At 32.4% G+C, this 15843-nt stretch overlaps 2 protein-coding genes and 1 non-coding gene across 4 annotated transcripts in view; 2 read left to right on the plus strand and 1 right to left on the minus strand.

The window, feature by feature from the left end:
- LOC119832751 (semaphorin-2A-like) overlaps window positions 1–15843 on the minus strand; it is a 511596-nt gene that overhangs the window by 83721 nt on the left and 412032 nt on the right. The gene's annotated exons all lie outside the window — the stretch shown is intronic.
- On the plus strand, window positions 3166–11370 carry LOC119832749 (vam6/Vps39-like protein). The gene is made up of 13 exons (XM_038356482.1): window positions 3166–3478; window positions 3558–3707; window positions 3869–3996; window positions 4554–4757; window positions 5099–5291; window positions 5596–5713; window positions 6072–6198; window positions 7371–7751; window positions 8066–8288; window positions 8680–9135; window positions 9279–9508; window positions 10196–10330; window positions 10625–11370. Exons 1-13 carry the CDS (start codon window positions 3409–3411, stop codon window positions 10778–10780), a joined length of 2571 nt encoding a protein of 856 aa, XP_038212410.1. The 5' UTR covers window positions 3166–3408; the 3' UTR covers window positions 10781–11370.
- Trnar-ccu lies at window positions 14594–14666 on the plus strand. The gene has a single exon. It is a non-coding gene; the product is annotated as a tRNA-Arg (tRNA).

Consider the following 15843-nt stretch of genomic DNA (forward strand, 5'->3'; position numbering starts at 1 on the left):
CCCCAGCGCCCCCTCGCCCCGCCCCTCGCTTTCCGGCCCACGTGTCTAACGGCTTGCAACTCGTACATCCTTATCGAACGTCCTAGATTCCCCCCCCACACACACGCTCCACTTAAATCCACAACTATACAAACCACCGTACCGATCTAGGATCTTCCGATATCAATGACACGCAGTCGGTTGACACTAACCGCTACCGCGTTCCTGAATACGCTTTAGTCCGATACGAGTGCCTGTATCGATGTGAAGCTTTCGATGTCGGCGCCGACGTCCGGGGCGATCTGTAGGTTATCGAGAATTTGCTAGAAGCGCCTGCGTCTCGTTTCACGGTAATACGCGGCCGGCCGAGCGCATTGAATAAACTTAACATAGTTGTGGCTGTGTTTCGAATTCACTAATTTCTACATTCGATTGCAGCTGGCCGTGTGTTTCCTGCGGGCTTCGCGATTCGCTCGGAACGTAGATTGAGAGTCGTTTGTACGCTAAAATTAGTGATAGTATTTTTGTGTTGGTCATCGGGAAAAATTTTATGCATAATAGGTGTTTTCGGCGAGTAATCGTGTGATACTGTAGTGTAATTGTCGATAAAGCTTGAGCTGTCGTAGTCGGTAAGAAGGGTAAATCCACAGTAGATTCTAAACCGTCGCGATGTGATTACTTTGTACTTTTGTAAGCTCAAACTCCTTTGTGTACATACCTATTATACTGGATTTTTAACGTCGGTTTTGGTAAACGACAGATAACTATCGTCTGGATAAATTGAACTCGATTTGATTTGTATAAAATCTATTCATTTGTTGATATTGAAAATATTAGCGTCATCACGCAGCGCCTTCTTATTCTAATGGCATCACAAGCTCGCTTCACTCATTACAACATTTCTATAGAGGAATATATTTAGAAAAGTCGTTATTCCGCTTGTGCCGTGTAACCCTTAGAGGATTTGAGTAGAATTAGAATATTTATTGTCGGAACGTATCACTGACGTGACTTGCGCGAAGTATGCCTAGTGATGTAGCTCTGGAGCAGACGGTATATTTTATCGCATACATACAAAGCATACTTGTAAATTTTTATAACTAGCATAAACTGATCTCTCAGGATAATTTTTAATTAAATGATATCTCAGAATATAATGTATTTGTATAAACAATTCAAAGATATAAAAAATTTAGAATAACTACAATATAGATATTTGTTTATTCTGGCAACTTCTATATTAGACATTTTTTTTATTGCGGCGTACCTTTTCTTATCCAACGCTGGATAATTGTATAATGTATTTGATTGCACTGTCTGTGTCCTATTGTAATGTCATAGTTTTTTCGATAATATTGTATTCTATAAAATAATCGATAAATCATATTTCTGCTATGTAAAATTTGTCATTGAGAACACGATATAAGTAGTCATTTATAAAGTAATATTAAAAATAAATTCATTGTCATAGTTTTAAGTACGTATTTGGGCAATTTCATTTTGCACTTAAAAGTTGGCGTACAGTTACAAATTAGCGGAGGTATTAAAGCCTTTTTAATATAAAGTAATGAACTCTTTTATTCATGGTTTAGATGTAGCTTTAATTCATAACATTGGGTGTGATTTTGCACCAATTTTTTTAATTAGTAAATAATTATTGTACAAATTCTGTTGCCGAGAGGCATTACGAATTTGGTAACACAGGTCTTCTCTGACCTCCTAGAGTCACAATAACGTTTTCGTGTCTTCATTGACCAGAGTTTATTTTATTTTATATTTATTATAATAGAAATACAATATTCTTTTCATACAACCGCGCATCTATCGCATTTTGCATGCTGTAATAATTGAAAATACCCATCAATGAAAGCTACAGGCTTCGGCCGCGTATATAATACACACTTGTATTACTATTATGTATGTACTAATTACGTATAAATTTCTAGTTTGTTAAGAATATAACGCGCTCGGCGCGAGATTTCAAATCACACATAGTGGAGCTTAGTTGTCGTCCCTAAGGCTATTGATTTGCTGACACACCTTTATAATTCGTGTAAATATATTATTATTATAATTATTATTATCTTTATGGTATGACTCTTGAGTAAAGTTAATCGGTAGAGGGCGGTTTGCGCTCGCACTTGCTGGGTGCGGCCTCGCGCGCAGCGGCGCTCGCACTCGCACTCGCACTCGGGCGCAGGAGCAACTAGCGAGGTCGCGCCGGAACAGTAAGGAGTACGATAGTTTAGATATGCATATTTTATTAAGTCTACCTATTATGAATTTTGTAATCGACGTTGCTTCTGAAGACCCTCTGTGTAAAAAGTTAGACACACTAGTGACCTGATGTTTGAAGTGATGTTATTGCGACATCTTTAACCCGTTTAAATTCTCACTTTCACGATTTACGTGCACTTTTACTACTCGAGAATTTTCAGTAATACATACTTCGAAATGGGGTTGACTTATATAAATTATTTAAAGTAAAAGAGTTTTCTTATTACTAGTACTGTAATATTAAATTTAATAGTGAGTGAAATTTGTATTTTGTTTTAATTTGTTTTACTGAATTTGAATACATTGTAACTCCATATCGTTGTTAGTTATGAATGAAAATAACATAATTATAAAAGTAAATATTAAATGAATAGTACCATGGTTTTTTATTTCACATATACCAATTTTTCCCTTATTGTTACAAGGTTTATGACGTTAATAAACTAACATTCATCAAACAAAGTAATCGTTCATGATGTATTTAGTATTCTAGTAAAAAGAAGTAGTACAGTAAGAAGTCACCACATTGTCACAATCAAAAAAACATTGATATAAAGAATGGACACGTGTCACCCTACGTTTCCGTATAAAATCAGCCTGATGCAATCTGACATGAGAATTACGCTCTAATATAACAAACGTTCAGACTTCAGGTAGCTGTCGAGCACGCTTCACGAATTGGGGCAAATAGCTTTGGTGTAATTGTAAAAATCTTTAAACAGGTTCAATAAACGATAAATTAAATTCCGCTGAAGAGATAATGCTTAGTTTTTTAACATAGGCAACTGTGTAGGCCTTGGGCTTAAATCTCAACGCTTGATGGGTTTTATGTGAAATGATTCATCTTTTTCTTTAGTGGCAATGATAGAATTTGACATTATTTGGCACTTGTGTAATGACAATTCTTATGTCAAATTAACTCTGTCATGTTCTGTTTTGCTTTGTAAAATAAAATTAACTAAATATTGTTATGAATAATTTCAATAAAATAAATCTTTTGATCTTTTCTTTCTTTTTGAATGTTAACAAATAGTGCCGTTTATATATTTTTATTGGCGTGATAAAAGCATAACTTAAGTACTATTAGGTTTATTTAAAGCAAGAAATTAGAAGATATTTCTTATTTTGTAATTATAACAAAAATTAACAATAATGCACGAGGCGTATGAGGTAACTCACCTGCTTAATGCATCTGTTCAAATAGAAACTATAGCTGCATATGGTGAGTAATAAATCTTTATCTGCCTTTAAAATTTTCAAAACTTAGTAGGTGTGACTTACCTTAATTTTTGCTTTTCTAGATGGAAATCTCTTCTTGGGAACACGACAAGGGCATCTTTTGATGTACTCATTATCAGTAAATAATGATAATAAAAAGTATGAACTAAAAATGCTCCGTTACTGTAAAAACTTTAGTAAAAAACCAATACAACAAATTGAAATTATACCAGGTAAGTTTAATAAAAGATACACCAGTCTTATGTAATATTAATCTAGCATTCATAGTTTGTTACTCTTATTTACAATAGTTAAAATCAATAATACTTAATCATCTAATTTAAAATTTAGGTGTGCATTGTTCTATCTAAAATCTATACCTTGTTTTTTTCAGAGGACAAATTATTACTGTGTCTAACAGATAATTTGCTTTCATCTTATGATATAAATGGTGTCAATTTTCCCTTAGTCAAGACATTTTCAGATACTAAAGGAGCTTCTTTATTTGCACTTGATAACAAGGTAACTTGATACTGTAAATTAGTGTTTATATGTTTATAAAAAGAAGGATGAATATGGTTATGGTACACTGAAGTTGCAGCAAACCGATCCCTGGCTTATCTGGTGCCCCATGTAATCCTTAACATTTATAATTATTGAATTTCTTATTTTGTTACAATCTTCATGTTCATCATAAATGATCAAACAGTTTATAACTGGTATGTACTCTCTATTGAATTAGATGTTAAGATATTGCTTTGCTTCAAATTGCTTTAAAATACATTCATTTGTCTTAGGTAATAAATGTTAGCATTCTGTTGTGTTATTAAGTTTATTAAACTTGACATACATCATGAAGTATAATTTGTAACTCAGGAGGCTGGACTATCTACATCTTATCTTATCCTTTAATCTCTAATTTGTCAAATCACAGGGTAAGTACTCTTTTGTAAAATAGGCAGGGCTATAATTGGGGAGAGTCTATAAGCAGTCCTCTATAATCCCACACATTCAATGGTCTGACACTGCCACATGTTTCTCGGATTACCACGGGTCTACTGTATTTAAAATATTTTCAGTCAGCAACATCAATGACCGGTGAATCTAATTCAGTTGTTCACTTATGTGTGGCTGTGAGAAGGAAATTGCAACTATACTATGGAAAGAATGGAGAGTTTAAAAAACACCTGTTTGACTTTACAATACCAGATGTACCTAAGGTGATGGCTTGGGGCCAGCAGTATCTGTGTGTAGGGTTTAAAGGCGAATATACATTTTTTGATGTAAGTATTCAATGTCATTGTTAATCATTTCTTCATAAATTTTTAAGAAAAAGAAGTAATAAGTAAGAAGAGGAAGTAACACAATAAATATTTCTTAAGTTGAGAAATTGTTTAAATTTTATCAACATTTTTCGTTTTAAAATACTCAGAAATAAAAAAATTTAAGGCATTTAGTTACTAAGTTAAAGGTACATTTTGCATACACATATATTTCTTCTGTCTTCTGTCATGTATGTCTTTAAATCTATAAAAGCTATGTCACAAATACTCTCATAATCTTTTACAAATAATAATTTTTCTTTGTCAATTGAAAATTCATATTATTTACTAAAATATTTCAGCTATCATCACATAATCCAAAAGAACTTTTTCCAACAAGTAGTTCCAAATCCCTAGAGCCTACTATAGCCAAATATACGGAGACATCATTCCTTCTGGGCAGAGACAATACTTCTGTTCTTGTAGAGGAAGCAAAGGAGGAAGCTATAGAAATAAAGAAAACCATAAAGTGGACTGATGCTCCTATTGCTGTTGGTAAGGAGAATCGGTTAGAAGTAAGATTACAGTTAATTTGAATATGCATTTGTCTGTGCTTGAATATGCATATTATTTTATAAATAATTCATAGTTGTTAAGCCATACTTTTTATATGCATCTCAGCTCCTTCTGTAATATATATAAACAACTTATTAGTGCTGTAGTTACAAGCATTTAAACTATAATGAAGATTCAATAAGTATTTACAAATCATTATTTTTTTAACTAATTTAATAGTAGTTTCAAAAGAAGCAGTGATTACACAATATTACAATTATGAGCTTGATTGAAATTGTTTCAGTATGGGATGAACCATTTATCCTGGGTTTGCTACAAGACAATGTGGTTGTTCAGACTGTTGAGCCGGCTTTATTTATTCAAACATTGCCCGATTTGAATAAGGCCAGACTGATGTATCGGTAAGATTTTCTACTTATATAAGCGTCCAATCGATTTAGATAGATATTGGTTTTTTTTTAACATTAGATCATTTGAGAGTTGAAACATTGTTTGGTAATATGTGTCGAGTTATCGTTAAGTGGCATGTGTTGGTGAAATTATAATATATTACAACCTAGCACTAGCCCTGACATGGCGGAAGGGTAGAGGGTAGACATTTTTGTAAGTTTTCCGATTCTTAAAAGTTATTATACTACGTAGAGACAATGCCAACATATCAAATCATTCAGCTATTCTTGAGTTGTGTAACTAACAAGACTTTTTTTTACATTTGTTACATTGTTATCAATGTTCTGTTTAATATTTAATTTTCTATAGATATAAGCGTGGTTTAATATTTGTGTCTTCGGTGGGACAAGTCTGGTGTTTGAGCGCCGTGGATGTAACCGTACAGAGACAGCAACTACTCAAGGACAAACACTTTCAGATAGCCATAGATTTAACGGTAATTACATATCAATATTTTTAATTCTTTCTAATTATGTTGCAATATAGAATATTATCTTATATCTAATCTAGTGATGTTATCTTAAATAATATTTAACGTATTTTTTTAAGAAACATATTGCGCAATTATAATTTCTAGACAGGCTTAAGTAAATAAATCAAAGTAAACCCTTAAAAGCTATAAATTTTTTACTATACTTTTTTCATGACTGATTTTAACAATTTACAATACCATAATATTATATTATGATTTTCTAAAATATTTGAAATATATAAAAAACAACACGATAATGAGACCGGATTAGAACTCGCCTTTTCCCTTGTTAAAAATTTGAAATATTAAAATTTAGATTTAATACACAAAAAAAAAAACAGTTATTCTGTCTTGACTGTTAAAACGGTTTTATATTTACAATGTATATCCCAACAACCATGGTGTCGATTTATTATAACAGGAAAATTTACATTTATATTCGGATTCAGTTTAGATCGGTGTAGCGGTAAAGTTGGCCGATATATTATAAAATTCCTTTATATTCAATTACAAAAATGTTTCATTTTAAAGTGAAAAAACGGCAAGCGAAAATAATTACTTTATTGAACGTAGGTGAATTATTTTTGTTCTTTTTTTGTGTGCTCAGAATTGAGTGTCTTAATGTTAATTAGCTTTTGTAATTGTGTTATTTATTACAATTATTAGTTGTTGTGGTTTAGAAACTTCTCTTATTTATATACATTCTGTGTTACATCAAAGCAATTTAAAACTCTATCAAGTGTTTTATGCGTTTATGATCTATAATTAATTTTGTATGTGATGGTTGAGCACGCTTCGGCACGAATTGGGCCAGCTCGCACCGGGGAAGTACCACACTCCCACAGAAGACCGGCGTGAAATAGTATTCTGCTGTGTTTCGTTCGGTGAGCGGGGGAGCCGAAGGCCCATATCCTTTTCCTTACTCTTCCCAATCCTTTCCTTTATTCCTCTTGCCAATCCTTTCTTAATCCCTTCCCAATTTAAAGTCGGCAATCCATTCGTAGAGGCGTACGGTCTGCAATGGACCTTATGCCTTTCTAAATGTTCATGGGCGGTGGTAGCGCTTACCTGTGACTGTGACATAAAAATGTGCTTCAATAGGAGCGTAATAATAGTATGTAACACTTTATTTACAGAATTTATCCGAATGTTCACCAGAAGAAAAGAAGCAAACTATACATTCCATTCAAATGCTATTCGCCCTTGAGCTATTCGACAATAAAGAATATTCACGATCAATGAAAGAATTCATCAAATTAAACACAGACCCAGCGGACGTAATAAAACTGTTTCCCGAGTTAGATAATAAGTCTGGATCGGAAACCAAAGAGAAGAAATTAAAGGGGAAAGATCTCGAAAACGCATTGAACGCGTTGATAGAATATTTAGTGGAGTTAAGGTCGAGGATAGGCAAGAATTCAGACGCAAGCGGCAGTAAAGACGAGACTTCTAGTCAACGGAATGTCGCTCAGCAGTTGGAGCTGATCGATACTACGCTGTTGAAATGTTATTTACAGGTACATGTACATGATTTTGTAAAGCTTTGTTTTTAATAATTAGACAAAAGTTTATTAAAAGTTATATTTGCTGATGACTTTGGTGGTTTGGTGCTATAGGTTGCTATGTCATGGTTGTTTAAAATATCTAAAAATGTGTTTTTTACATTATCGGAAAAAAAACTGTATTAACAATGTAGAATGTGTAGAGATGTATTTAAAATGTGTAGATTTAACAATCTTTAGATTAGTTTACAATTACTTCATAGTTTCTTTTTTCTGTTCTGTTTTTAAAAATTATAAACTGACAACTGCTTTCAATATATTTTTTCCAGACAAACGACGCGTTCGTTGCTCCCTTATTGCGTCTAAATAATTGTCGTTTAGAAGAAGCAGAGAAGACATTGCTCCAGCACGGGAAACATTCGGAACTCATTATATTGTACCAGACTAAGGGACAGCATACAAAGGCGTTACAATTACTGCGCGAACAGGCTAAGCAACCGGATTCTAGCTTAAAAGGATATCATAGGACTAAGAACTATTTGCAACATTTAGGTGAGACTGAAGAAAATACTCGTATATCAATTTCAATAATTTTTATTTTAAAACTAGTTATATATGGTATAATATACATATATTATATGATTTTCTCATAAATTTGAGACAAACTTTCCACCGGTTTGAATGATTTTCCCTTGCGGCCATGTCCGCATAGTAAAATCAAAAGAGAAGGAAGTACCGGGGCTTTCCTCGCATTTCCGTCTCACTTTCGGCCTTGTTTGGTCCTTTTTGAGAAGACATAGCAACTTTCGCATTTATAGTATAGGTATATATTATAGTATAAGTAATAACAATAATATCAAAGTTATAATATATAATTATCCCGATGTTATAATAATCTCTTATTTCAAACTCTTGGATTTTTAATCATACTTTTATATAACAGGCGCCGAGCATATCAATTTAATATTCAAATTCTCCGACTGGATATTAAAAGAGCATCCAGAAGAAGGTTTAAAAATATTCACCGAAGACATCGTCGAAGTGGAAAATTTACCCCGACCGAGAGTTCTAGACTTTTTGCTTCGAGAACACGAACCACTGGTGATACCATATCTAGAACATGTTATACACACGTGGAATGACACAAATGCCCTATTCCACGACGCCTTAATAAGTATGTATAGAGAGAAAATCACGGATAAAAAAGCCAATTCGACCGAAGAGGAATTGCAGCATATAAAAGCGAAATTAGTGGCGTTTTTGGAGAAATCGTTCAATTACACACCTGAGAGGGTTATATTACACTTCCCTAATGATACATTGTTCGAAGAGAGAGCCATTATACTGGGAAAGCTCGGGAGGCATGAGCAGGCGTTGGCTATTTATGTGCAAATACTTGGTATGTGTAAAAATATTATGAAAAACACGTTACAAATGTTTTTTTTTTAATTCTGATTTAAATAAGGAATATTTCGTACTATTTTTTTTTAATAATTCGATCAAACTTACATAACATTACATATCACATTCATTCCATTCCAGGCGACGTGGAGCGAGCAATTCGTTACTGTGATAATGTATGGGAGAGATCTAACGATAAGAATTTAGACGTATATGTTATACTAATGAGGATATTAATGAACCCCGATCAAGCTACGCCACTGACCGGTCCACTGGCCAATGTAGCTAGACACCCGAATGCGTCCGTTCCCGACCTGGAGACAGCTCTTGGTATATTGGAAAAGCATGCTGATAAAATATCTCCTATTAAGGTCAGTTGTATGTATCGTGTTGGTAAATTGAGCGTTTTGGTTTATTTAGTACGCTTATGATACTTATATGTATGTATGTATCCTTTTTGGTGAAAATAAAATTTTATTATTATTTATTATTTATTATGATGATAAATTAAAAATACATTTCAGTCCGACGTATCTATTGTGTAAATTTTACACACCTATCTTATAAAGAATTATGATCGGTCCAGTTGTTACTGATATTACATCGTTGTAATAAAAAAACTCTTCAGCATTATTAATATAAAGCAAAAATATAAATATTTTGTTTTTATACAACTCATATCTTAACCCTATCATCAATTGTTGGTTCTTAATTTTGAAGTTAAGTGATTGCAAGTAGGATCGAAACCAAAGCCAATTTCTCCTTTTGAGAACTTAATATACAGGATATTTATAATAATTTATAATTAAATCTACTATAAATAGAGCAGTAGCCACGTATAATTCCTTGTCGGAAGTCATTTATGATTCATTAAAAAAAAATGATTGAAAAAATTAAACAAAAACTTTCGCTATCACCTTAAAAACGTGTTTCCATTATCGTCTTTCGCTAAAATTGGCGCAGCGGATTCGATTTAACTAATACAATCAAACAAACACTTTCTCTTTAATGTTAGTAAGCATTGTAATATTTCTTAATGTTACCCTTAATTTTTCCAGGCATTGTCAGTATTACCCGACGGAGTGCCTTTAGGCAGACTAAAGAGTTTCTTAGAGAGCGCTCTAGACAGCCAGCTCACGTTAAAGCGAAGGACACAAGTACTCAAAGGATTGTTGTATGCTGAACATACACAGGCTAGTATTTTATTTATTATAAATATGTAATTAAATAAATTATGAATATTAAATAATGAAACCCAAGTCATTATCCCGATAGACAGGGTTCATGCCAATAACAAAAAAATATTCAAAAGCCTCGGTAAGGATTTTGATGAATATATCAAAGGCGAAAGATGCCGGTTTTAACCCTGCCACATGGTCGACATTTTTCCATTTTTATAGTAGATATAGATTACGAAAGTAAGTTTATATGGAGTCCGTTTGTTGTTTCAAATAAATCATCATAATTGAAATCATAAATGTTTTCAGGTACATGAAATGAAACAATTCCACGAGTCGAAGAGCATAGTTATCAATGACTACAATGTGTGTCCGGTTTGTAAGAAGCGATTCGGAAACCAAAGCGCCTTCGTACGCTATCCCAATGGAGATATTGTGCACTACTCCTGTAGACTTGATAAATAATATCGTTTTATATCGAATTTTGTATTTAGATAAATAGGAAAAAATATGAACGTGTCTTTTTCAGGCATTAATTCGCTATAATACTTGATAAATCGTTTGAATCGGTTCGTAATTGACAATACTTTTTACGGAGAAATAAATACATTTAAGTTAAATGAGCGTGTTCGCAAATTCCATTATGTAAAATACAATAATCATTAAATTTTGAGTCTTAGATTCTTTTGATTGAGTCTTATTTATATTGTAACATTTTTAAGTACTGGCAACATAGGGAATTGACCAAATACAACATGAGATCCTGTTATATTTGGGCCACTTTTCCTGTTTTGATATTTTATCTACTAAAGTAATTAATCTATGTATCTTAGCGAACAAATTTGAAAAAGTGTAAAATAGTAAACACATAATTTAGTCATCCTTCACACACTTGTTGTAGACTACTGTTTTGTAATAATTAGGGAAATCTTTTCTTTATTTCGCATTGAGGAAGCCAAATAATTAAAAACGTTAGGAGTAACGTGCATGTGTCGCAGTCAATCAAAAATATACAGCTCATAAATTTCTCATAGGGTTAATTGATACGTTTTTATATCACACTAGCAGCACCCGGCAAACGCTGTTCTGCCTTACTCTGATCATTTAGAGGGATGAAAAATAGATGTTGGCCGATTCTCATAGATACCGGATAAGCACAAAAAATTTCATCAAAATCGGTCAAGCCGTTTCGCAGGAGTATGGCAACGAAAACTGTGACACGAGAATTTTATATATTAGATGTATTAGGTATTTTTCATTAAAGTGAGAACCATTTAATCTATTTTTACGTTGATATTTAGTCTCAATTAAATTATTTTATATTATAATACAGAAATTTGATGAATCACGCATGGTTCTCACATATTTATATTATGAAAAGTGCAATTGAATGAAGTGTATAAAAGTTAATGGTTTTTATATAAAATGAGATATGAGAGTGGGGAATTATTAATTTTTTTTTTTCTATAGTAGCTAGATTCAATACTAGCTAGTATTGTCATCTACATCGATTTATGTTCATGCAGTCGTTGAATAATAATTATGTATTATCATAAAAGTACTATTGTAATTTTTTATATGAAATAGTGTGCTTATGGGTAGCTTTTGTTAAAAATATTGGTTTTCACTTAGCAATTTATATTAAAAGCCGAATGTAGAGAGTGTATCTGCTTATTTAATAGTTGAATATGTCGCATATGTTCATATTCATATTAAACTATTGTATGTTAAAAATGATTATTGATGTAATAATATATGAGCAAAAAGTTATGTATAAACGGTTGTTTAATGTGTAACCTGCCTCCTAGGTATATATGTATTTATTAAAATACATTCTATTTTTTTTAAGTCACAGTGGGCGTGGAGTTGGTGAGGCGCCTGATGGTAAGCGCTACCACTGCCCATGAACATTTGAAGAGGCATAAGGTCCATTGCAGACTTTACGCATCTATAAATGGATTGCCGACTTTAAATTGGGACGGGATTAAGAATGGATTGTCGAGATGAATAAAGGAAAGGACTGGGAAGGGTAGGGAAAAGGATATGGGCCTCCGGCTCCCTCACCCCACCGAACGAAACACAGCACAATGCTGTTTCACGCCTGTCTTCTGTGGGAGTGTGGTACTTCCCCTGTGCGAGCTGGATGCTGGCTTCATGCTTCATGCCGAAGCGTGCTCGACTACCACATATCAAAATTATTAAGCGTAAAATTTATTAAGCGTTTCCAAATACAACTTATATATTTTTGCATAAATCCATTTTTATGATGATTCCATAATTATTGTGACATATTTTTTTTCGGTTTAAACACACAATTTTTTGTTTATTCATTTATATCAGACAATTTGGTGAAGGAAATTGTATTTTCAAGTAAAACATTGCTCGAATTTAATTCATAAGCAGATTAGGTTGTGAGTTAATCCAATATAAGGGCCAATAATGTAAATTTTGAGTTTGTTAATTAACAGTGGAGTTGCTAGGTCTGTAAGTTTTACCAACTAAGACAAAGAAAATGGTGAGTTGAAGAATAAGAGTTATACGAAAAATGGTTTAATGATGAATTTATTGAGCGAAGGAAATATTATTACAATGTACCAAAGACCCACAGATTAAAATAGTTAAAATAGTTATAGATATACAATAAGTTATTTACTGTAAGCCGTTTAATCGAAATTGATTTTGTAAAAATTACCGCTTTATCTGGGATTTAAATTTAAGGGGAAATTTTGGGTTGAAAAGCAGTTGAAAAATTGGGTATTTGAAAAATTAGGGCTGGCACTCTCCAAGCGCTTGCGCTTGATAAGGACAAGATCAGATGCCGTCTGAAAAGCATAAACAAAAAATCGTAGTCTTGATTCTGGCCTAATTTCTACTCCACTATTTGACTTATTTAAATTATATTTTATAAACTAACTATGCAGGATAAACAAGGTGTTCGAAATTTTCGCCTTATTCGAAATAATCAAAATGAAGGAATATTATCAAGCTGTTTTCGGTATGATATTCCTGGATAAATGCGCTATCGAATGTTTAGTCATAATTTCATGGGGAAATGCATGCACATTAGTTTTATATTTTTAACAGAGACGTTACTCAAATTTCATGTTTGTTTTTTTTCTAAATTTAATATAAAGTTGTTTAAAAAAAGATTGTCACCCGGGTGTCAAATTAAGAAAAAACGTGTCTGCTTCATTAAGATTCTAAAATGATAGGTATCATTCACTGTATTTCAGCATTTAATACAAAATTCTCAGCAACAAAACATAGTGAGGTTTTATTTCTGCAACTTGCATTCGAGCTTTCAATTAATTATTTTGTTTTTAATTTATACCATTTGCTCACATCGGTTTTTGCTGGGTTGAACTAAACTGATAAAGGTAGCTTATTATACTTAAAACTTTAGAACACGATATTAGATACTTGCCTAACTAGTAAATACATGAATAAAATATGCATGATACAGATCTCTACTGATTATCATTCATATATTGAAAGAAAAAAAAATCAATTAGAGATTTTATTACCAGATCTTTCGGAAACTTTTCGAAACTCTGGTTTTCGCCGCGTGTAAATAATTTGTAGGTAATATCAATTCGAAAGCGCTCAAAGTGTAGTTGAGTAAATAAATTATTATTGAATAACTATTCATAATTGGAACCGACAATGGATCTACGAGCATGATGAATTCTCTTTTTCATTTAATTTTGTCAACTGTATGGTTTCACGATTCGAAATTAAATGTTAAAACACCGCTAATTGAATCATTGCGGAGGTGTGATTGCCAAACTGGTTCTTGTTTTCCTTGTTATGTATAATGAATAAGGTAACGTACCTATCTACTGTTTTATGCTAAGGAAAGATAAAACAGTGAACAAAACGTCTTTTAATCTTAAGCTGCTATGATTTTCTTTTATTTTTTGAAAGGCGGCTGCAAAAATAGACTCATAGGGTTGCTAGGTACTCATCTGTCTTAAAATACATTTTTATGATAAAAGTTTAATGTTCCGGTAAGAATGTTTTATTGAAAAGAGATAAATTATAAATTTAAGTTTTGAATTTGTAAAAACTGTAGTCACGCGCACATTTAAACAAGAAATACAGATAATCAAGGTCTTCCAATCGAATACATTCAATGAGATAGTATGTTATAATCACACTCCGATAGAGATTTTTATCAGTAGTAGCAGTAATTATTCGTGGTAAGTGACGCAACCGTGACGTAGTCACATACCGTCGTCGGCGCCGAACTGGTGCGGTTTACGCGCCTTTCTGCCGCACGCCTCTGTGGCCCAATGGATAAGGCATCGGCCTCCTAAGCCGAGGATTGTGGGTTCGAGTCCCACCAGAGGTAAATTGGTGAACCTTTTTAATACATGTTTTTATTATTCTAATGGATATCATTAGATGATTAATGTTTATTTTTCTTTGCAACATCACTTATTAATAATGTTTTTTATTATTCAATAATCGATTCCTTGATGCCTTCATTTAGGAAATAAACAAAAAATAAATAAATAAAACTACCAAACCAAACAGAAGTTTTTGCTGAATCAATTTATCTTCTTTTGAATTTTTTGTTTATTATATTGAAAGGGTTCTTATAAATCCTAATCCAAGTAAATCAATGATTACATGTATTTCTACAATAAATACTAGGAATTATATAGTTAGACAATTCGAATCTAATAAGCACATTATCTTCATCAGTAAATGTCATTGCGCATATTTGACCCAATTCATGAAGGCTTCGTACACGAATCAATTAAAATATTTTATATTATTGAACTTGCCATCATTTTTCTTTCAGGTACAATAATTTTCATTTCAAGTCAAGGGAGAAATAAATATTTTTAACATTCAATACTGTTTTCTTTTTATCGGTAATGACTCTTAAGTATGTACTAGCTGTGACCCGCGGTTGAAACCGCGTAAGCGTGCTGCGTAACCGTATCCCGTAGGAATATCGGTATAAAAAGTGCCTATGTGTTATTTCAGTTGTCCAGCTATCTACGAAGCAAAATAGTATTATTATTCACCAATAGATGTCGGGAAAAAAACAGAAATAAAACACGAATATGACATTTTCTAAAAAAAAATCCTAGCTAGATCGATTTATCGCCCCCGAATCCCCCTGTATACTAAATTTCATGAAAATCGTTGGAGCCGATTCCGAGATTCCAATTATATATATATATATATATATATATATATATATATATGTATATATATATACAAGAATTGCTCGTTTAAAGGTATAAGATCTATATATTTCAACACTCTATACTATATATACACTTTACTATATACTTGTTCTCTAACATTTTTGGTCCCCTGGTCTACAACAATGTGGCCAAATTTACGCTCAAATGCCAGAACAAAATTCTCAATATCAAATTTTATTTTAAATGATTATAGCTGAATGTTTTATTTTTTTGAAGGAAAAAGGAAAGAAGCACTTTTTATGATGTGATATTATTTTTTGGAACATTCAGTTTAAGTCTCTAAGAGATTGTGAAGAGAAAATAATA

This window comes from Zerene cesonia, chromosome 16 (assembly GCF_012273895.1).
Source record: "Zerene cesonia ecotype Mississippi chromosome 16, Zerene_cesonia_1.1, whole genome shotgun sequence".
NCBI classification, from domain to species: Eukaryota; Metazoa; Arthropoda; class Insecta; order Lepidoptera; family Pieridae; genus Zerene; species Zerene cesonia.